Source organism: Notolepis coatsorum (assembly GCF_963971535.1).
Source record: "Notolepis coatsorum genome assembly, chromosome: 4".
Lineage (NCBI taxonomy): Eukaryota > Metazoa > Chordata > Actinopteri > Aulopiformes > Paralepididae > Notolepis > Notolepis coatsorum.
The window spans coordinates 18,392,697-18,416,714 of NC_140168.1; the positions used below are offsets into that span (position 1 = coordinate 18,392,697).

Consider the following 24,018-nt stretch of genomic DNA (forward strand, 5'->3'; position numbering starts at 1 on the left):
CCGTACTTGAGGTAACAGCAGTCGCATCTTTTCACCTGCGCAGCTCGATCTCTCAGTGGCGAGGAGTAACGCGTGGGAGGCTCACGCTGCCCCCGACACTTCCTGATTCTACTGCGCAGGCGCACCAACCGACCTGTAGGAGTCGCTGTCCACAACGCCCGATCCCCACCCATCAGTTTCCCACCCCCTAATACGGCCAATGTGTATTAGTACGGACGACCAGCTAAACTGAAAGCAAATGTGGAGCGCTGGGCTCGAACTGACGAGCCCAGTGTCTCCAGCATTTTGTGGCGAGCGCCTTGCCCACTACGCCACGTAGCCGCCCTGCTATACAAATAAAGTTATTATTATTATTATTATATTTACAGGGGCCAGTTTCGAATTGCAGTCTCCCGTAGGTGCTCCTTGAGAGTAGTTTTAAAAGTGGGTAGTGATTCACATTCCTTTACAGCTTTGGGTAGGGCGTTCCACATTGATGTGGCATAATTGCGAAACGTGTTTAGTCCCTTGTTTGAGCCGAATCTGGGTTTAACATAATTTGTGGAGCTCCCTCTAGTGTTGTGGTCGTGGTATTCACTGACTTTTGGGAAGTATTTTGACATGTACATGGGTACCTTAGTCGTGTAGTGTATCTTGTAGACCAGGCCCATTGCAAGTTGCTGTACTCTGTCGTCTACTCTAAGCCAAAGTGGGCAGGGGTGAGGTCAAGCAGTAGTCTGACCAGTTTGTTTTGTGATGGTTGTAATTTTGTTTTTAGCGCCTTTGAGGTGCTTTGGTACCATGAGATGCAAGCATATCGTAGTACCCTTGAATGAGTGCTCCTGCCAGAGTCTTCAGGGTATTCTTATTTACCAGAGAGGACATCCGGTACAAGAATCTAGTTCGTTGGTTGACTTTTTTTTTTACTTTACTTGATGGAGGGAAAATGAGAAATGTTAAACATTTGTATACAATACTAGACATGGAAGTTTGGAAATTTGTGTTTGGTGGATTATTTCTCTTAACTGGTTTTTGGCAATACATTTTATACCGTTGGAAAGCCTGTTTATTTCCTTGTTCAAATGGTGCCCCATTTGTAAGGAACATGCATTTGTGGGATGAGCAGCACAGCTGAGTATGGTTGCGCCCATGAGAAATTTGGAGAAGCATCCATCTGCAGAACATCAGCCCAGCACTCTCAGTTCCCGCGCTGTCAGGCCCCGCGCTGTCAGGCCCCTCAGGAATTTGGGTCACGAGACCGTCACAGGCCCGCTCAGCAGCGCCACCCCCCCCCAATGGCTGAATTTCCAATGGCTGAATTGGAGTATTGCACAACCAAGAGTTAGTGAAATGAATGAATGAAAACTTTATTTAACAGATTGCAGAATGTGTACAGTACAGTACAGCTCAATACACACAATTGTTAAGGGGATGCAGACCAGAGAAAGACTTTCGTCTTGTTTACATCAGGGTCCCCCATTTTCAATTCATAATGACATTTATGACATACTCAATGCAGTACTGTTATATTTGTGACATACAGTAACTATATACAAGGGGGAGGGAACTGTACATTTATGATGAATTGAAAATGGGGGACCCTGATGTAAACAAGACGAAAGTCTTTCTCTGGTCTGCATCCCCTTAACAATTGTGTGTATTGAGCTGTACTGTATTGTACCTATTCTGCAATCTGTTAATAAAGTTTTCAATCAATCAATCAATCAATCAATCAATCAATCAGCTGTAACAATCCTGATTCCTGAACCTATTTTATTCAAAAGGAATATATTGATTTAAATATGTATATAGGCAGCCTATAATCTCTGTTAGGATCTATGGGTAACTACTGTATATGTATATGTCACAAATGTAACAGTACTACCTGCTGTATGTCATGTATGTCCCTATGCCATAATTGTCATGATGTCATGTATGTTGTGTATGTCATAAATGTCACTATGAATTGAAAATGGGAGACCCTGATGTAAACAAGACGAAAGTCTTCCTCTGTCTGCATCGCCTTAACAATTGTGTGTATTGAGCCGTACTGTATTGAACCCATTCTGCAATCTGTTAAATAAAGTTGTCATTCATTCATTCATTCATTCATTCATTCATTCATTCATTCATTCATTCATTCATTCATCAATCAATCAATTCAAAACGGCGCTATCATTCGCGGGGCTCGTCCTTAACAACTCTCTCCACCAATGATATTTCAGACTGTTCCCTATCGTCCAATCACGTGACGCGTTGTTGGGTTGTGGGAGGAGTCACGTCAGAGTAGAAGCTAGCCGGCGGCAGTCGGTGGAGGAGGGTGAGTTCACTCAAAACGGAACAGATTATTTATCTTAACTTATTTTCTAATTAACGTTAATTTCCAAGACATTGTTTCCATAAGGTCCACCAGGGACGTTGCTCATAGTTTATATTGGTTATATATATTAATGCAATCGTTTGAACGATAACCTGTCAAACTAAACAACAGTTGATAGTCGATGTGCTTTGTTTACGTTTCGCATCGTTGGCTACAGTAGCATGTTGTTATGCTTTATTGAATGAACAATATATTGATGAAGTTAGGTGATGTTCCTTTGTATTCCTCTCTCTCCCCGGCTCTGGAGACGTGTTATTAAGTTCTTAAAACAGTTCGGAGAGTAACAGTAACTATATTTCCATATCTTGTATGTCACAAACAGTACTGTATTATGTATGTCATAAATAATCATAAATGTCATTATGAATTGAAAATGGGGGACCGTGATGTAATTAAGCATTACATCACACGCAGGAGTGAAAGTCTTTCTCAGGTCTGCATCCCCTTAACAATTGTGTGTATTGAGCCGTACTGTACTGTACCCATTCTGCAATCTGTTAATTAAAGTTTTCAATCAATCAATCAGAGCTGTAGATGATGCTTCATAAAGAGGACCCTCTGGTTGAAGATGTTCTCAGTTTGAGGAACCGGCTTCGACTAACGGAGTGCAGTCTGCAGAGTGTTGGAGAACGGCTCAGGTGCGTTTCTTTTAGTTTAGTTCGACAATCGATAAGAAATGCACAGCCAACAGTCTTGCATAGCTACATTATAAAATCCTCCTCTTTTAAAAGACACGACGAATAGGCAGACCTGACAGCTTGAATCATAAAATACATAAATATATAAAAAATTATGATATAAATTTATATAAATAAATATAAAACGGTATACACAAGGTGCCCCAACTGGCATGATATACATCATATGACCATTGACCAGCCCAGCTGTCCTGTGTTAACCGGTATTCTCTTCAGTGAATCTCTTTATTACATTGTGCTGCCTGTCAGAACAGTACACTTCAGTTTGTAGGTGAAGTATTTACCTGGTTTAACAACAAGGAAATGCCCAAGAGAAAGTGGAAATGTATAGTAATCTGTTTGTCTGATCCATTCAATCTCTCAAGTTCACGTTTGAAGTTTGTTTATTAGTTGTTGTCACAATAAAATTGTATGTACTTTACGGTGAAATGCTTGGTTCTGTATGAGCCCCTGAGATTGCGCTTCATACAGTAAAAAAGTAAGTAAAAGAGGAATATACTATACAATCTAAAGTACCGTGAGTAAAAATGAGTAAACAGTGAGGTACAAATGCAGACAGAGCAAATCCCAAGATTACAACAAGATTATGCTCTCAAGGCAGTGTTATGTTTGTATGTGATATATTATTTACAATGATCGCTTTGGTTTTTTAGGAGATAGAGAAGGAGTGCTGTGTAAACATTAAATCGAAAGCCTACATAGACAAAGGTTGGCCTGGACATAGTGTTGAGAATTCTATTCTTCAGAGTTTATTCTTTGAGTCAGTATCAAGTGTTATACCTTTTATGATTCAGGGGAACCTACCCTTTATTTCTGGTGCAGTGTAAAGTCACCATCATACATTACTTATGTGTGAGCAATGAGCACACAATATTTGACATAAAAAAAAGAAAACGCCCAGTGAAAAAACCTTGGGTTTATTTTGAATAGCTACATAGTTTATTCAGTTTATTAGAATTATTGTTTTTTCAACATGTAATGTTCTATTTAGGTGTTTCGAACGACCATGTGAAATATGGTGCAAATACACATTTTCCTCAGCGAGTGACTGAGTGCCATTTATTTGGATATATTCCGGGGCGTTTTATTTTGTAGACAATGTGCAAATAAAATGTTTGGTGTTGCCTTTGGTGGACCAGTATGAATGAATGAAAAAGTTTATTTTTGAACATGTATTCTCCATATTCCTCCAAACAAATCACGGTATCTAGCTCCGTCAAACAGAACAATCATAACAACAAAAATAAAAGAATAAACATTAAAAAAAGGAATTATAAACAAAAAGTCGAGAGCAATGTATTTAGTTAGCAGACATGTCCAAAAAAGGAGTAGAGGGAAGCTAAGCTTATTGATCCCTACCCCCTTACATTTACATTTGTTCTTCTATAAATGTTACTAGATATAACATAATTTAGTATAATACAATATACTTTTACTTATAGTACGAAAAGAAAAAAAACTTGATTCACTTGACAGCAGTGAATACAGTACAGAACAACATAACACAATATAGCATAACTTTGTTTATCTTCATTACTCATTTCTGTATTTCTCTAATGTGTATTTTTTAAGCTGCTTTTTAAATTGTGCCATATGTTTACTCAGTTTGATCAGAGTATCTCCCTGCACCACCCCCCCCCCCCCCCCTGTCTAGTGTTGCATGGGCTCTCTGCTTTGGAGGGTTCAGTCATCATTCTTCTGAGGTTCTGCCCCAGTTCCCACATCGTGTGTCTCTCCTCGTATCAGCCTCTCAGGGGGACACGTTCAGCACAGTCCAACCTGTGGGTTGCCAGATCGTCTGACCTTAGAGGACCTGCAGATATCCGATATCCCTCTGTTCCAACCTGGCACCCGAAGCCTGGACCGCCCTCTCAGCGCCACTGCAGAGAGACAAGCTGTCAGTGCAGGACTGAACCTGTCCTCCGAGTCTCAGGTGAGAGAGAGACAAGCTTTTATATGCATGTTTATATGTACAAGGAGGTAGGGCTGTCAACAAATATTCATTTTTTTTATCCACTTTTTCTCCTCTTTTTCTATTTTCCTCCCATCCCAATTCCACTGTGCCAATTCTTCCCTCCCCTGTCTTGAACGTTGCTCGCATATGCCCCCCACTGGCCGGTTGTAGGAAGGATAGAAGCCTTGCATCACGTGTCCCCTCCGATACACGAGGAGGCAGCCTGTCACATCTTTTCACCTGCCAGCGCGGACTCTCATTGGAGAGGTGTAACGTGTGGGAGGCTCACACTACCCCCGCCATTTCCTGTCTCTGCTGTGCAGGCGTCCCCAACCGACCTGTAGGAGTCGCTGTCCACAATGTCCAAATTACCACCCATCGCCAATTGAGTTAGTATGACGGCTGGCCCAAGCCGGAGGCAACGCCGACAGCCAGAGTCGAACCCGGTGTCTCTTGCGTTGGTGACTAGCGCAATGTCCGCTGCACCACCCAGCCGCCCGGCTGTCAACAAATATTCTATATTCAAATTAATAATCGAATTGTAAAAAATAAAAACATACATTAGATTGTAAACATTTATATTCGAATCGTGTGATAAAAAAAATTAAAATAAAATGAAACTGCCCCGGACAGCTATATATATTCATGGAATATCACTGCACCCTTTACGTGCACCTTACAAAAGATAGAAAAATGGATAATAATCGCAAGATACATTCACTGCTGGATCTAACTAAATGGATTTATGGAGACACATTTATGGAAAGTTCAAGACCGGACCACAAAACCTCTGGAAGGGTTAGAATGAGTGATTTGCTCTCCGACCAATCTGAAAAGCCCCGTTGGAAATACTTCGGATTTATGCTGAACCAGTTAGCGTTAAGTCAGCTACAGCTACAAGTTACATGTATCTTTTTGTGTGCTAAGTGCTAACGCTAGCGTTTTGAGAGTTATAATTAACACTTTGAGTGCCACGCCGGGTTTTCCTTTTTACCCCCTGAATGCCACCATCGGCGCCAATGTTAACGTTAATATCGCCTAATCTATGTTTTAAATTATGGCTATGTGTCTAATCTGCCCATCGCATTATCAAAGACTATTTTCCAGTCAGTGCTGTCGAGGCAGATTGGTTTTTTATCGCGTCATTTCCGTTTTAGAGCATTTAGAAAAGCACCCGTTTTGAGATAAAAAAACAGCCCATTCTGGACCATTCTATGAAAATCGTCTTTTACTGGAATAGTTTCAAGTTTCTTTAATAGTTGTCATACAGAAGTACAGAATACTTTCATACAAAATGCTTCTTACTGTTACGCTCCAGAGACTGTGCTAGACAAGATAGTATCAGATAACATAGTATAGCATGTAATTTAGAAGAAGAAAATGAGGTCACAGTGTTCGGTATAGACATGTGTACAATGTTCTGAGTTACCATATAATATACAATACTATGCAGTGTACTAATGTACAGTACTATATAGTGCAAAGCAGAAATGGGATGAGGTACAATTTAGGTACAATTTACAGTAAGGTGTACGAGTTGTAGTGCAATCCTTCATCAATAAATATAAAGTGTGGGGAGTGGGTGCTACAGTGTGTTTGTTTAAAGTGGGTGTGTGCTATAAAGTGTGTGGAGTGGGTGCTACAGTGTGTTTGTTTAAAGTGAGTGTGTGCGTGTGGATGTGTGTGCTATGTGCGTTTGGTGGTTGTTGTTGTGTAGTGTTCATTGTTCGTTTAGCAGCCTGATGGCCTGGGGATAGAAGCTTCTTCTGAGTCTTTCTGTGCTCGCCTTGAGACTCCGGTATCGCTTGCCTGACAATGTTCCACAACGTTGATATTCGTCGGCCTTTTTATTAATCGTTTTCAAATAAACGCTAGATGATCAATATTATACGTGCACGCAAGCACATTCGGGCCGCGTGTAACGGATGTTCTGTCCGTGTTCTCCTTTCCTGCGTTGTGTTCTTTGTGTGAGAGGCTTAGGGATGAGTCGGCACACGTGAACACTGTTCAATCATTTATTTGATGGTCTTCAATGGAGGCCACCTGTATGAAATGGGTGGTCGAAATACCACAAAAGGAATAGCGTCAACATGTGTTCACTCGTCAAGTCTCCCACGTTGAATGCTTGTTGCAACTCAATTACATTACACAATAAATCGACATCTTAAGGCACACATACCTGTATGAAATGGGTGGTCGAAATACCACAAAAGGAATAGCGTCAACATGTGTTCACTCGTCAAGTCTGTTGACAAAGAACAACCAATTGACTATATTGCACGGTGAAATACACCGTCTAAAACCTCCAATTGTGCATATAACCTAACCACACCATTCATTACAACACTATTGAGTCATTATCATTTGTTAACATTGAATTCTTATACAAAATATATATACAACAGAGTAATACATAAAAGTGCTGCGCGCTACAATAGTCAAACATACCTCCCACGTTGAATGCTTGTTGCAACTGAACCCCCAAACCGGAAAAGGTTGCTTCTATCATCGCGCTAATAATTGACCCGGAAGGCGAAACTCTCGAATGTGAACTTTCTCAAGTTACGTTCAAATAAAAGTGCCTTTGGTATAAAGAAATAATAAATAATAATAACCACTTGGAGACATTTGTAAAAGGATTTGGTGACATTTCAATCCTTAATAAAATAATAAACAATGTCCAATTGACCTGGTTACACGCGCACGGATAATCGCTGTGTTCATTTCCTCTCGGACTTTTACAGTGAAACCGAAAGAGCCCATTTCACAAAACAGCTTATAACTTCATCAAAATTAGTCTGATTATCCTAACACTGATAACATAGAGTCCTTACCTGACATCAGATGGTATCCAACTGGTATATTCCAATTCCTGATCACCATTTGAAAAAATCGATAAGTGTATAGATCCAACGCGATACAGTAGAACTCCATGATCAGCAGGGCTCAGAGTCTCCAGAATGAACTGTGGTAACCCCGGCTGGATCAGTGGACTGGAAAATGTGGAGTACCGGATTTTTTTCCCCATCCATTTTCATTGAGTCCATTCCAAAATCCCTTATGTCATCTGAAAGACGATAGGGGGCGCTTTTTTCCACATATGATCTCCGGCGCCGCTCGTGTATACTCGGGTAGGCTCGCGTGATGCAATAGGATTTCAGATCGCTAAAAAAAATAAATTCGTGAGTGGCTTTCAACCACATAAAAATAAACCCGAGATATCTCGTGTGTGGCAGTTAAAGTGTTAAGGACCCTAACTTTTGCGTTTAATTATGTTTCTGGTAGATTTTTATTTGTTTGTACTACCGGGCAGTCCGGTAGAGAGAGAGAGAGAGAGAGGAAGAACGGGAGACAGAGCGGGGGGAAGACATTCGGCAAAGGACGCAGCGCCAGGGGCGGATTTAGGATTGTAGGAGATCCGGGGCTTAGCCCAGATAGATATTTTTTTACTTCGACACCACAACCTTTAACTTATACCACCACCTTAAAGCAGACAAAAGGCACTAGAGAACACTTAAATTCACACCCTTTAATTAATGAAGCAAACTATAATAATTTATTATAATAATAATAATAATAATAATAATAATAATAATAATAATAATAATAATAATAATAATAATAATAATACACTGTGTTTGTATAGCACCTTTCATACAAGAATTGCAGCTCAAAGTGCTTCACAGCAGTACAAAAAGAGAGGCATAAAATTAGCAGATTACATTGGCAGATCAAGAGCAATGCATAAAGTGCAGACATAAAGCATAAAATAGATAGCAGCAAAATAGACAAAGTCAAGGTAAGACATAGAACATTAAATCACATTTTTTTTCATATTACTAGGATCTAAGATCTAGGGTTAACTCGCCGAACGTTGAGCGCCAGGACCCCCGAAAACCAGAGTATAGTCGGGTTTTTATCGTTGTTTCTCTTTTATTCGATATTTCCATTCATAAAAACATGCCGGCAGCCTGTGTTATCACTGGGTCTGAGATCTGAGATCTGAGATCTCAAAAGTCCAATACCGCCGCCTAACACCTATTGCTATTGCACTCCATTTGAAACGATGTGGCTTGGTGTCTGTCATTTTGGAAATGACACCAGACCACCCTGAAACTACACTCATATTCACGACGGTATAAAACGGAAATGTATGGATGGAAAAATTATCTGTTTTTTGCATCTTGACCGGAAGAAACTCAATGACAATCGACTATATTATTAGATCCATAGCTATAATATATAATATAATATATATAATTAATTTTTTTTATTTTGATCCACTTTTTCTCCCATTTTTCTATATTTTCTCCCATCCCAATTTCGTATCATCCAATTCAACCCTCCCCTGTCACGAACGCTGTTTCTTGCCTCCCACAAGCCGGCTGCAATGTGGACTAAGTCATACATAGCACAAGTCCCCTCCGGTACTTGAGGTAACAGCAGTCGCATCTTTTCACCTGCACAGCTCGATCTCTCAGTGGCGAGGAGTAACGCGTGGGAGGCTCACGCTGCCCCCGACACTTCCTGATTCTACTGCGCAGGCGCACCAACCGACCTGTAGGAGTCGCTGTCCACAACGCCCGATCCCCACCCATCAGTTTCCCACCCCCTAATACGGCCAATGTGTATTAGTACGGACGACCAGCTAAACTGAAAGCAAATGTGGAGCGCTGGGCTCGAACAGGCAAGCCCAGCGTCTCCAGATTTTGTGGCGAGCGCCTTGCCCACTACGCCACGTATATATATAATATAATATAATAATATAATATTATATATATAATATAGCTTTAGGCCTGCAAACACAGCCACGTATCCCCATGTTAAAAGGCGCTGGCCTTTCAACAGTAACAGTAAACAGCGCCATCTGGCGCTGAAAGTGTTAATAGGCGTCTTTGTTTACGGTTTGATTATCACTGATACCTAATAAAATAGTGCAGTGCAATAAAATTGTTAGTAAAAATAGAATAAAATAATGCAATAGTGCATTGCAATAAAATAGTTATCATCGTATTTTTTCAGGAGGCCGGTAAGGAGTGCATTACAGTAGTCGATAACACCAAGACTTAACTCCCTCAAATACAGTTAGCAGCTGGATAGACTACAGATGGAAATTAGCTTCTGCTAAATCTGGTGCAAACATATTTTCATGTAACAATGATTAACACGTCATTCCCGGCCATGCTCAAGTTGCCGAAGGCGCTTTACAGCGTCTTTGATATCAATATTTCAAAAATCTGGGACCGGATTCATATTTCCCCTCCGCTGGCCTGAGATCCACCAGGAGGACCCACTGAGCTCTCTGGCGGTTCAGGAGCGCCATCTGGTGGCCGATCGGCGCAATCGCTTAACAGGAAGTGCCGTAGAGGTTGTGCTGGTCGCCCGTATTACTTCCGGGCACTCGCTATAGGTCCCGAGGCTCGATCTCGACACACTACATAGCGATCGATTGCCAATAACTCGATAAACAACATGATTTGGACGTATATACCATTATACAAGCTGGAAATGGACCGGGTAAATCTACATCCCATAATGATAAAATTTCTACTCTACGATGATCGCCCAACGGCGCGCGGAGACTGGGGTGAGTTTTAGCGTGTAAAATTACCGTCTTCGATACTAACTGCTATGATCAACATTTGACCCACATTAGATGATTGGTATAACGCTGCCCACGGAATTATAAACGCCCCCTAGCCCATCCGGTCAACATCAGATGATGTGTAGTAACTTCTAGAAGTACGTCTAGTTGGAATTTTTTATATCGCGCTGATTGCCATAAAACTGTATTGCATCATCAATATAATGCATTTGGGGCTATAGATCACGTTCTGGAGAAAGCTGCAGAAAGAGATGAAAACATACTTATACATTAGACCATACTTTACTATGAATATGTGAATGAAAAAGTTTAACGTTGCTACACAATGAACAATACATATAGGACTTTGAATGGGCCCTAATAATGGCAATGTAGCAATAGAATTTAAAAAGTTATAGCCCTGCAAAGAAGGGGACTTTCTCTATAGACAAATAGAGCCGGCAACCTACGGTTGATAATGAATTTAACCCATGGCAGCCAAAGTGTTAATTGTCCCAAAAAAACTTTTTTTTTTTTTTTTTTTTTTTTTTGGAAAATAGATTCGGGGCTTTTCAGAAAACATTCAGGGCTTGAGCCCAAGTAGCCATCCCCTAGCCCCGCCCCTGCGCAGCGCGTTACATGGGTCGCCACTTGGGTGCCCGAACTTTCATTAATTTGATCTTGCTCCGAGAGACAGACCCTTCTGAGAGATTGAGATAATACATTATTATATTTGTATGCTGGTGTAGGTATGTTGATATCTATTTATTTTTTTGTTTTGTTTAAATAAATGACCTATAGCCTAGTAGTTATGTCTCCCATTGTATTGGTTTGCCCTCTTGTGGACATAATGCGCAACAATAGATATTCAAATGGTTCGAACCTATGTGTTTTTTTAGAAGGAATATTTTAATGTCCTTGTTATGGCCAACATTAAAAAAAATTGTATTCAATAAAATGTTGGGCTTTTTCTGTATTTTTCACCCATCCCAATTTAGTCATTATGCCAATTCACTTCCTGGTCGTTGCGCGCATTGCTCCACTGTCGGCCTGGGGAGGGTGTAGAACTACCACATGCCTCCTCCGATACATGTGGAGTCGCCAACAGCTTCTTTTCACCTGACAGCAAGGAGTTTCACTAGGGGAACGTAACTCGTGCGGAGGTTCATGCTATTTCCCCCAGATCCCCTCCCTGCTGAACAGGAGCCCGGACCGAGGGACATTGTGTTCTTTTTCCATCTGTTTTCGGCTGCAACCCTCTACTTATGAGATGTTCTCCAGACTCCCTGCTGTTCTAACATGTATACCTTCTAGTAGGGCTGGGCGATATGACGATATTATATAAATATCGGGTACAGTTCATTAACGATACACTTTTTAAACGTATCGTGATGTTTTGCCCAAGAGGATTGTGTCGCGTCAATCTGGTCCACACGTTGACACTTTTGAACAGCGCCGCCCCACACACACACACTACTGCATCAAAGTTACTACTTATGATAACAAAGGCATTCGTTTTGTGGCATTAACGTTATATAGTTACACTTTCAATAACATCAGCGTATTTACATAGCAACGTCCGAGGTCGACCTAGATATAGCAAGCATTAGTCGTTCATATCTCAGCCCGTGCTGACTCAGTTGTGCCCATTCTGCGGTCTGTTAATAAAGTTTTCAATCAGACAGATGTATGGAAAGGCTTTTATTATAACATCCGTTGCAGTAAAATCATTATGCCTCCAGTCGTTTAGTCATTCTGCGGAGCTAAAAGCTAAACGTCGGCCGCGGCGAGCTACCGCTGCCATTGTTGTTGTCATTGAGCTCTCCAATGGCGGAAGTAAAAAATGAATACGCGCTTGCCGATTGGTGCTAAGAACAGCAGGGCGGGTGCAAGCGGTGTGACGTAATTGGCAGACGCGACTGTCAATCAAAATGATTCTGTTTGCCGTCTGAATGAATGAAAACGTTATTAACAGATTGCAGCATGGGTACAATACAGTACAGCTCAATACAACAACAGTCAACAGTGGACTGGAGGATGCAGATCAGAGAAAGACTTTCGTCTTGTTTACATCAGGGTCCCCCATTTTCAATTCATCATATTTCATATCTAAATCATATAATATCTCATTGCTAAATATATGCAATATATAATCTAATAATCCAATAATCTAAATCTAATATATAATATAAAAATGCTAAATGCATGGGTATTTTATTTTGTCTTTAATGTTAGCTTGCAAACTCAAATACTGTCTTGGTAAGCCTCATAATGAATTGTTTGGGGAAAAAAAGAAAAACATCGTGATGCGTATCGTGTATCGCCGAAAGGTCAGAAAATATCGTGATATCATATTTAGGCCATATCGCCCAGCCCTACCTTCTAGTTATGAGATGTTCTCCAGACTCCCTGCTGTTCTAACATGTATATATACCTTCTAGTTATGAGATGTTCTCCAGACTCCCTGCTGTTCTAACATGTATATATACCTTCTAGTTATGAGATGTTCTCCAGACTCCCTGCTGTTCTAACATGTATATATACCTTCTAGTTATGAGATGTTCTCCAGACTCCCTGCTGTTCTAACATGTATATATACCTTCTAGTTATGAGATGTTCTCCAGACTCCCTGCTGTTCTAACATGTATATATACTTTCTAGTTATGAGATGTTCTCCAGACTCCCTGCTGTTCTAACATTTATATTATACCTTCTACTTATGAGATGTTCTCCAGACTCCCTGCTGTTCTAACATGTACAGTATATATACCTTCTAGTTATGAGATGTTCTCCAGTAGGGCTGACCTTCGAAGCTTTTTTTGGCAATCGAAGCTTCGGGGCCGAGCTTCGATTTTAATTCGAAGCTTCGAGAAAAAAAAAAAAATTAAAAAAAATATTTTTTTTGAATATTTTTTTTTAAATATTTTTAATTTTTTTTTCTTATGTTGTGGGACTTGTACAGCACTTTCGTAAACGTTGTTGTTTTTAAATGTGCTCTATAAATAAAGTGGGTTGGATTAATTAATTAAGTAGCCCCTTTCGTGACTGACGCATCCAACAAGGTTTCACTCGGCTGTGTGATTTAATTCAAGGTGGATCGCTGTTGTCGTTTGAACAACTTCATATTTCATGGGAACTACCAATCCCCCAAATCAAGAATGTTTAAGATGAATGAAGTAAGATTTTGATTATTTGAAATATGGCCTGTGTAGACTAAACTATGCACAGAATTATGTCAGTCTACAAGGTCCGGATTCTACATGGTCCGGCAATGTAGACCTTGTAGACTCCACTACAGACCAATTATCAGTGAATGTTCATGCATTTTTAAGGGCAACTTCCACAAAAAAACAAAGAACTCACCAAAACATCTCAGTAGCACCTTATCTAAATGTTATATTTCATATATGGAGATTCATATTTATTTATGTATTGCATGCATTTCTACATTTTATTTCCTATTTTGTTTATTCATCCCAGTATCTTTCTTTCTTATGTGTGGAATTCTACAAGGTGCGCGCACACACACACACACACACACCTACACACACACCTACACACACACACACACACACACACACACACACACACACACACTTACATTTAGTCATTTAGCTGACGCTTTTATCCAAAGCGACTTACAAGTTCGCAAGAAGGGTACAACTCTATCAGCTGAGTAACAATGTTCATCAAAGTGTTGCGTGTTACAGTGTAGGTTAGTTTATTAGGACAAGTGCATGACAGTAAGGTTAGTCACGGTTAGATTTTTTATTTAATTTTTTTATCATTTCAGATAATGGTTGAAGAAGTGAGTCTTTAGTCGACGGCGAAAGATTGGACGGGATTCGGCTGTCCTAACTGGGATGGGTAGTTCACACACACACACACACACACATACACACACACACACACACCTACACACACACACAAATGGAAGTAAAAAAAAAAAAAAATGATTTTTTTTATTTATTTTTTTTTAAACTTCGATTTTTTTTTTTATGTTCGAAGCTTGTGCCATCGAATCGAACGTTCGAAGCTTCGAAGCATTTAAGACAGCCCTATTCTCCAGACTCCCTGCTGTTCTAACGTGTATATTTACTTCCTCCCTCTCTCCCTCCACCCCTCTCTCCTTCTCTCCCTTCCTCTCCCTCCCTCCCTCTCTCTTCCTCCCTCCCTCCTCCTCTCCCTCCCTCTCTCTCTTTCTCTCCCTTTCTCTCCCTCCCTCCCTCCCTCTCTCCTTCCGACCAGCCCTTCTCCAGTCCTGCCTCCTGGCTGATCATGTCGGCAGAGATGAATAGGCGAGGTGGTCTTCGTCAGGAGAATGCGTGTCTGGCCATGCAGCACCGGCAGCTGACCACTGATCTGGAGTCTGCTCAAAGTCAGGCCTCCAACACCAAGGTACCAGGCAGCTCACTAGACCTACAGTCAGATCCATACAGACCACCCAGCCTCCAACACCAAGGTACCAGGCAGCCCACTAGACCTACAGTCAGATCCATACAGATCACCCAGCCTCCAACACCAAGGTACCAGGCAGCCCACTAGACCTACAGTCAGGTCCATACAGATCACCCAGCCTCCAACACCAAGGTACCAGGCAGCCCACTAGACCTACAGTCAGGTCCATACAGATCACCCAGCCTCCAACACCAAGGTACCAGGCAGCCCACTAGACCTACAGTCAGATCCATACAGATCACCCAGCCTCCAACACCAAGGTACCAGGCAGCTCACTAGACCTACAGTCAGATCCATACAGATCACCCAGCCTCCAACACCAAGGTACCAGGCAGCTCACTAGACCTACAGTCAGGTCCATACAGATCACCCAGCCTCCAACACCAAGGTACCAGGCAGCTCACTAGACCTACAGTCAGATCCATACAGACCACCCAGCCTCCAACACCAAGGTACCAGGCAGCTCACTAGACCTACAGTCAGGTCCATACAGATCACCCAGCCTCCAACACCAAGGTACCAGGCAGCTCACTAGACCTACAGTCAGGTCCATACAGATCACCCAGCCTCCAACACCAAGGTACCTGGCAGCTCACTAGACCTACAGTCAGGTCCATACAGACCACCCAGCCTCCAACACCAAGGTACCAGGCAGCTCACTAGACCTACAGTCAGGTCCATACAGATCACCCAGCCTCCAACACCAAGGTACCAGGCAGCTCACTAGACCTACAGTCAGGTCCATGCAGATCACCCAGCCTCCAACACCAAGGTACCAGGCAGCTCACTAGACCTACAGTCAGGTCCATACAGATCACCCAGCCTCCAACACCAAGGTACCAGGCAGCTCACTAGACCTACAGTCAGGTCCATACAGATCACCCAGCCTCCAACACCAAGGTACCAGGCAGCCCACTAGACCTACAGTCGGCTCTGTACACCAGTCTATTCCCACCCTAATCAGCATCATTCATCAAATCCATCATGCAAACTAAATAGAGATCCTAAATGTGTCTGTCTGTCCTTCCCTCCGTCCATGTCTCTGTCTGTCTGTCTATTATGTCTATGAACCCAGCAATACAAAAAATTGCACTTCATCCAGTCTGTAAATAGTGCTAGAGTTGTATGGGACCCCCGTGCTGAGCCTAAAGGCCTCTTAGGGGGGCATTTGAACATATGCAGGAAAAAAAGGTAAAAACAGGTAAAAAAAAAAGTCACACAGGCCGTAAAATGTAACATAGCCAACTTTAAATACATCCGAGACTGCCTCAACATGGAAACAGCCAAACTCTACTTCAATTCAGTAATTATCTCCCATCTGACATACTGCATAACCAGCTGGTCTCAGACCTGCAAAACTACATTGACACCAATTCATTCAGTTCATAAACAGGCCCTGAAGGTGTTGAACAAGAAACCCTTTTGTACCATCCTCCAAAAACATGCCCTGCTAAGCTGGGAAAACATGCTGAAACTAAAAGATGCCAGCCTGATATATAATTATCAAACACGGTCTTGCCCCACCACCTCTCTCACAGTTCTTAACAGAAAGCAGCAGGTTCACCAGAACAGTACTAGAGGGAAATTTCATCGTCCCAGGGAGAAAAAGCGCATTTAGCAAATCAGCCTTCTCCATCAGAGCTGCAGAGTTCTGGAACACCATCCCATCACACATCCGCAGTACTAATACACTCGGGTCCTTCACACACACACACTCAAATCATGGCTGTTACAAAATCAGGTCTGTGACCCATGACCATTAGCAAGTCACGTCGCAGTCCAGCTGCCCAGCCCCTGTATGCTTGCCTACTAGCCTGACTGTCCTTATTGTGATTATGTGATTTATGATTATGTATATGTGTGCCTGCCATATGTGTGCCTGCCTATACAGTGTTTATACATGTATAGCTTTGATTTGTCCCTGTACACTGTTTTTTTAATTTTTTATAGATGCACAAATGCCTAGAGAGTGAATGTACAGAATATGTTTTAAACTGTTTTTATATTAGCTTTAATATCCTTCTATTTTTCTGTTTCTTTTCTGGCTTAAACATCTAGCCCAGGGACTACAACTGAAAACTAGCAACCCTGCTAATGTTGGCATATTTATATGAATTTGTATTCATTCATAAATGTATAAACTGTTGATTGATATGCACTGTCCCTGATCAAATAAACTGAGTAAACTAAACTATGTGTGTCTGTGTGTCTGTGTGTCTGTCTCTGTCTGTGTGTCTCCGTCTGTGTGTGTCTGTCTGTCTCTGTCTGTCTGTGTGTGTGTGTGTGTGTCTGTGTGTGTGTCTGTGTGTGTGTCTCTGTCTCTGTGTGTGTGTGTGTGTCTCTGTCTGTCTGTGTGTGTGTGTGTGTGTGCGTGTGTGTGTATCTGTGTGTGTGTCTCTGTGTGTGTGTAGGTAGTGTCCCTGGGGGTGAGAAGCACCAATGTTCTGATGGCGCAGATCGGCCGTCTGGAGGCGGAGCTACACACCCAGGAGGCGGAGCTACACACCCAGGAGGCAGAGCTCAAGTACCTCAGTTTCCCTTAGTTACTATGTCTGATAAACGTATCATTCACATTATTACCCTGCTGTTCTCATCTGCTGCGACGCACGTTATTGTATGAAGGGTTCATTAGATATCACCGTGTTTCTCTCAGGGTTTATAGAGTTATACAAAGGGTTCATTAGATATCACTGTTTGTCTTTCAGGGTTTGAGTTATACAAAGGCTCACCACTGGGCCGGCTGGGTGGCGCAGCGGACATTGCGCTTGTCACCAACGCTAGAGACACCGGGTTCGACTCCGGCTGTCGGCGTTGCCTCCGGCTTGGGCCAGTCGTCATACTAACTCAATTGGCAGAGTTAGCGGGTGGAAGTCCATGGGTGGTAATCTGGACGTTGTGGACAGCGACTCCTACAGGTCGGTTGGGGACGCCTGCACAGCAGAGACAGGAAATAGCAGGGGTAGTGTGAGCCTCTCACGCGTTACACCTCGCCAATGAGAGTCCGCGCTGGCAGGTGAAAAGATGTGACAAGCTGCCTCCTCGTGTACCGGAGGGGACACGTGATGCAAGGCTTCTATCCTCCCTACAACCGGCCAGTGGGGGGCATATGCGAGAAACGTTCAAGACAGGGGAGGGAAGAATTGGCACAGTGGAATTGGGATGGGAGAAAAATAGAAAAAAAGAGGAGAAAAAGTGGATAAAAAAAAAAAAAGGCTCACCACTAGGTGTCACTGTGCTTGTCTCAGGGCAGCAGAGCTGAGAGAAGAGCAAGCGGTGGCCGAGCTGACGGACGAACTGAGCGCGCTCAGAGCAGAGATGGACAACCAGGCGGCTCTCAACAAACGGTGACCCTCCCATGACTACAGACACACAGGAAGACAATGATGACCCATGACTACAGACACACAGGAAGACAATGATGACCCATAACTACAGACACAGGAAGACAATGATGACCCATGACTACAGACACACAGGAAGACAATGATGACTCATAATGACACATGATGACACAGAGACGGACAGACTCTTGTAAATGTACATTCAAACACATATTTTAAGATCGCCGGTGAACAAGATCTAAACATTGTTGTTGTGTTTTTGTTAAGTTGGAGCAATCCTGCATAAATGTAAGGATATATTAAACTATAAGGCCTTAACACATTGGGCGCCGGGCATTGTGCCCATCATTATACCCAGTCTGCCACCGCTGTAAGCCTATGGAGATGTTTACCTTCTTTGCAGGGCTATAACTTTTTAAATATTATAGCTATATCTGCATTACTATGGCCCATTCAACATCGATTATCTATCGTTCCGGATGTGGGAACGTTATATTTTTTCATTCATACATTGTTGTGTTAGTACCCTCGTGAATATAAGTATGTTTTTAAGCTTTTCTGCTGTAATTCCAAAAACGCTAGTTATAGGCCCTGACACATATGATAGATTATCGATTGGCGTTTCTTTCCTATACACGCTATATTAAAAAATTCAAATGTATATGATCGGTATACATTATGCTTCATCATGAGTGAAGGAAAGGGGGGGGGGGGGTCGTTTATAATTCCTTGATCGTCAGTAACGGCTTTATTTAGTATGGGTTGATATATTGATCAGACTGATTGCAAACAAAGAAATGGACAATCGGGCTGAAAATAACGTTAGTGTCCTCTTACCGTTCGCCGATGAGACTGGAGGAAAAAGATCCCAATTATTTGACGTCGATCTCCTAGATCCATTTCCGGTTTGTATGGCGCAATAAACGCCGAAATCATATCGATTATTGCGTTTCGAAAGCGATCCAAATGCACTCGTGTGTTTGTCTGGACCCACGTAACAAGATATGACTGCCGGAGGGATTTCCTTGATGCACCGATCGCCACTTCCGGTTTGGCGTGAGTGTAACTCGCCCGACCATCCACCAGGCGGCGGTATTGAGGCGTTGCAATCTCAGACAGGGTGTCTGCAGTCCGAAGGGAGCTGTTATTATGAATTATGAATGCCATGGCGAAAAAATTTAATGTTGATCCCAAAAACGATTTACGCCGTTGTTGGCGTTCAACGCATGGCGGGTAATAACGACTTACGCCGTTTATGGCGCACAATGTGTTAATGTATAATTTACTGCTCACGTGTACTTCCTTATATATCATACCGTGTGGAAGTATGGGGGTCGACATTTAAAAAGACTGTAAATCCATCTGTAGCATTTTATACAGCTGGTTACTATGATCACACAGACCTGCTGGTTATAAAGTCAAAGAGACTGTTCAAAAAGATGAGGAAGGATTACAATGTGTTTCTATTGTTGGAGTTAACTTGTGGAACAATGCTGATATACATAAGTCATTCACTTAGTTTTTGTTTTGGAGGCTTATTTTGATAAGAATAGTGGACAGGCTTATTATAAGCATTATGCTTCAGCCTGTACCTTCGGTCACTGACAAAAACAAAGACCGGCGTTGACCTTATTTACAGTCTGGAATGATTGTGCATATTGTATTGTGTGTGATGGTATGTATGCTTAACCCAGTGCTTATGCAACATTGTCTGTGAAGGAACGTTCTATGACCAGTTCTTGGTATCACCAAATAATACGAATGTACTTCTTGTACTTGGCCTTTAATACATGGTATTGATATACTGTACCTGGTACTCTTGCATAGTTTATTGTACATGTGATCAGTACTCATCCACATCGTCCTTTACAGGTCAGAACAGCAGAGGGACCAGGCTCTACACAGCGCAGAGAGACTCAGAGAGTACAAGACAGACATCTCATACAGATTAAAGACGGTAAACTGAATAATACAAGACTACCATCTCAGTCAGATTAAAGACGGTAAACTGAATAATACAAGACTACCATCTCAGTCAGATTAAAGATGGTAAACTGAATAATACAAGACTACCATCTCAGTCAGATTAAAGACGGTAAACTGAATAATACAAGACTACCATCTCAGTCAGATTAAAGAAGGTAAACTGAATAATACAAGACTACCATCTCAGTCAGATTAAAGACGGCAAACTGAATAATACAAGACTACCATCTCAGTCAGATTAAATAAGGTAAACTGAATAATACAAGACTACCATCTCAGTCAGATTAAAGAAGGTAAACTGAATAATACAAGACAGACATCTCAGACAGATTAAAGACGGTAAACTGAATAATACAAGACAGACATCTCAGACAGATTAAAGGCGGTAAACTGAATAATACAAGACAGACATCTCAGACAGATTAAAGACGGTAAACTGAATAATACAAGACAGACATCTCAGTCAGATTAAATAAGGTAAACTGAATAATACAAGACAGACATCTCAGACAGATTAAAGACAGTAAACTGAATAATACAAGACAGACATCTCAGTCAGATTAAATAAGGTAAACTGAATAATACAAGACTATCATCTCAGTCAGATTAAAGAAGGTAAACTGAATAATACAAGACTATCATACATACAACCTACAGATACAAACTGCTTTACAGAAATTAACTGAAATGTACAGTGGTAAACCTTCTGTATTGTAGCAGTGAAAGGGTTAATGGGCCTTTGCTCTGTGTTGTAGGCAATGGAGAGTGAGCGCAGGCTGAAGGGCACTCTGATCCAGTGTGACAAACAGAGACAGGAGTCTGACAGCAGGTGCGCCTCCATGGAGAGAGAGAAACGGGAGTCTGACAGCCGGTGCGCCTCCGTGGAGAGAGAGAAACGGGAGTCTGACAGCCGGTGCGCCTCCATGGAGAGAGAGAAACGGGAGTCTGACAGCCGGTGCTCCGCCATGGAGAGAGACCAGGCACAGCAGAGCCAAACCCTGAGGTCTGTACCATGTTTCCCCTGAACATGTCTGCTCCTTCCCCCACCCTGCTTCACACTCACACAGTTCCACACATTCACACCTGGGAGCTGCTGCCCAGTACAACCAGGCATGCGGTGCTCATGGGACGACGTGCCGCGTGCTCCCGGGCATGCGCATAAATGTCCCCTCGCATAGCACAGACTAAAGACGGTGCCTAATTGCCTCCAAGAATGGATTGTAACACATTTCATTCACAACGTTTTGTGTGAATGTATCTGAGAACATATTTGAACACACCTGACGACCGGCCATATTGTTATGCAAAGTAGTACTTAGCGAGTTGGCTCATCAGTCGAGTGCAGCGCATTCCTGTGTGCACGCGCGTGCTTCTGCTCACAGACTGGTTGCACGGTGTGCAACTCCGTCCCATGAGCAACGCATGCCTGAGTACAACCACACTCTTGACACTGTTAACCACTAGGAGCTGCCCAGTACAACCACAGTCTGACACTGTTGACCACTAGGAGCTTCCCAGTATAACCACAGTCTGACACTGTTGACCACTAGGAGCTGCCCAGTACAACCACAGTCTGACACTGTTGACCACTAGGAGCTGCCCAGTACAACCACAGTCTGACACTGTTAACTACTAGGAGCTGCCAAGTACAACCACAGTCTGACACTGTTGACCACTAGGAGCTGCCCAGTACAACCACAGTCTGACACTGTTGACCACTAGGAGCTGCCCAGTACAACCACAGTCTGACACTGTTAACTACTAGACTCAAAAGAAGCTTCTATCCCCAGGCCATCAGGCTGCTAAACGAACAATAAACACTATGCAACAACCATCAAATGCACACAGCACACACACCCACACGCACACACTCACTTAAACCACACAAACACACTTTATATTTATTGATAAAGGATTTGCACTACAACTCGTACACCCACTGTAAATTGTACCTAAATTGCACCTCATCCCATTTCTGCCTTGCACTATATAGTATTGTATTAGTACACTGCACAGTATTGTATATTATATGGTAACTCAGTTACGTCTATTCTGCATCGAACATTGTACATATGTCTATACTGAACACTGTGACCTCATTTTTTTTTTACTTCTAATTTACATGCTATACTATGTTATTTTATTTCATACTTATCTTGTCTTGCACAGTCTCTGGAGCGTAACAGTAAGAAGCATTTTGTATAAAAGTATTCTGTACTTCTGTATGACAACTATTAAAGAAACTTGAAACTTGAACTTGAAACTAGGAGCTGCCCAGTACAACCACAGTCTGACATTGTTGACCACTAGGAGCTGCCCAGTACAACCACAGTCTGACATTGTTGACCACTAGGAGGTTCCCAGTACAACCACACTCTTGACACTGTTGACCACTAGGAGCTGCCCAGTATAACCACAGTCTGACACTGTTGACCAGTAGGAGCTGCCCAGTACAACCACAGTCTGACCCCGTTGACCACTGAGCAGCTCCACTGGAGCAATTGGAAGTCTTGTGCCTTGCTCAATGGCAGCTTGTAATCGTCTGTCTTCCTCCTCCTCCTCCTCCTCCTCTTCCTCTTCCTCCTCCTCCTCCTCCTCCTCCTCCTTCACTCCACCCCCAGCCTGTTGAAGGCAGAGCTGAACCAGTTGAAGGGGGAGAAGGTAAATGCCCCCTTGGAGGTGGAGGTGGAGCGGCTGGAGAGGGAACTGGAGATGCAACGCGCTCTGAGCCAGAGCCAGGAGGAGAGGGCCGCCCAGAGCATCGCAGAGGCCCAGCGGACCCAGGCGGAGCTGGCCAGCCTGGAGGCCATTCTGAACCTGGTCCACCTCGGAGAGGTGAGGACACGCACGCACGCACGCAAATACAGGCAATAAGATTATAGTACAGTAGAAAAGTAAAAATAGGCATATATATACGCATATGAGCAAGTAGGCAGTGTGATCAAAGGTGCAGATGAGGGTCTGTCTGCCCTATCAGTTATATTATACATTACAATAAATATGATTACAATAGACACTAGAATCCAAATATATACTATGCGTAAGTAAAGTATGCAGAACACAGGTGCAGTATACAGTACATAAGATACCCTAACCGGCGTGATATACGTTGTAGTCCGTGCAGTTTAGGTGGTAAGAGTCGGACACACTCTGTCATCAGACATTCCTAGTAGTTCTGGAGTTCTGCTGTCGTTAGCTCTCCGGCTGCTGGCAGCGGTCCCTGCCCACCGTTGTGGAGCCTGACGGGCGCTGGTACGAAGGACTGGCAGAGGCGGTTAGTGGTGTGTCTGGGGTATGAGTCTGTGGCTGAACGTGCTTCTCATCTTGATTGTAAGGTGACAGTATATTGTAAGTAGGGATGTCCGATATTATCGGCCTGCCGATATTGGCATTAAAATGTAATATCGGAAATGATCGGTATCGGTTTTCAAAAAAAATTATAAATTTTTTAATTTGTACATTTATTTAACCTTTTATTTACCCAGGCAAGCAAGTAAGAACAAATTCTTATTTTATGTATTGTCAAAAGTATGCATAATGTTGTGTTAATTCCACGACAAGAGATATGTAATGTTAATTACCTGAAATTATTCATTTTTTTTGGGGGGGAAACCGGTATATCGGTATCGGTTGATATC

General features: G+C 42.5%; 1 protein-coding gene across 1 annotated transcript in view; it reads left to right on the top strand.

Annotated features, from left to right (window-relative positions):
* Positions 1 to 2,884: 2,884 nt before the first annotated feature.
* Positions 2,885 to 24,018, top strand: part of ccdc18 (coiled-coil domain containing 18) — a gene marked incomplete at its 3' end in the record, with an annotated part of 90,769 nt that continues 69,635 nt past the window's right edge. The window contains exons 1-8 of the mRNA XM_084311863.1: positions 2,885 to 2,997; positions 4,804 to 4,990; positions 14,844 to 14,993; positions 17,465 to 17,577; positions 18,299 to 18,397; positions 20,267 to 20,351; positions 21,136 to 21,383; positions 23,002 to 23,215. Of these exons, the coding sequence (XP_084167989.1) occupies positions 2,894 to 2,997; positions 4,804 to 4,990; positions 14,844 to 14,993; positions 17,465 to 17,577; positions 18,299 to 18,397; positions 20,267 to 20,351; positions 21,136 to 21,383; positions 23,002 to 23,215 (1,200 nt within the window). The 5' untranslated portion in view covers positions 2,885 to 2,893. The remainder of the gene's footprint in view (positions 2,998 to 4,803; positions 4,991 to 14,843; positions 14,994 to 17,464; positions 17,578 to 18,298; positions 18,398 to 20,266; positions 20,352 to 21,135; positions 21,384 to 23,001; positions 23,216 to 24,018) is intronic.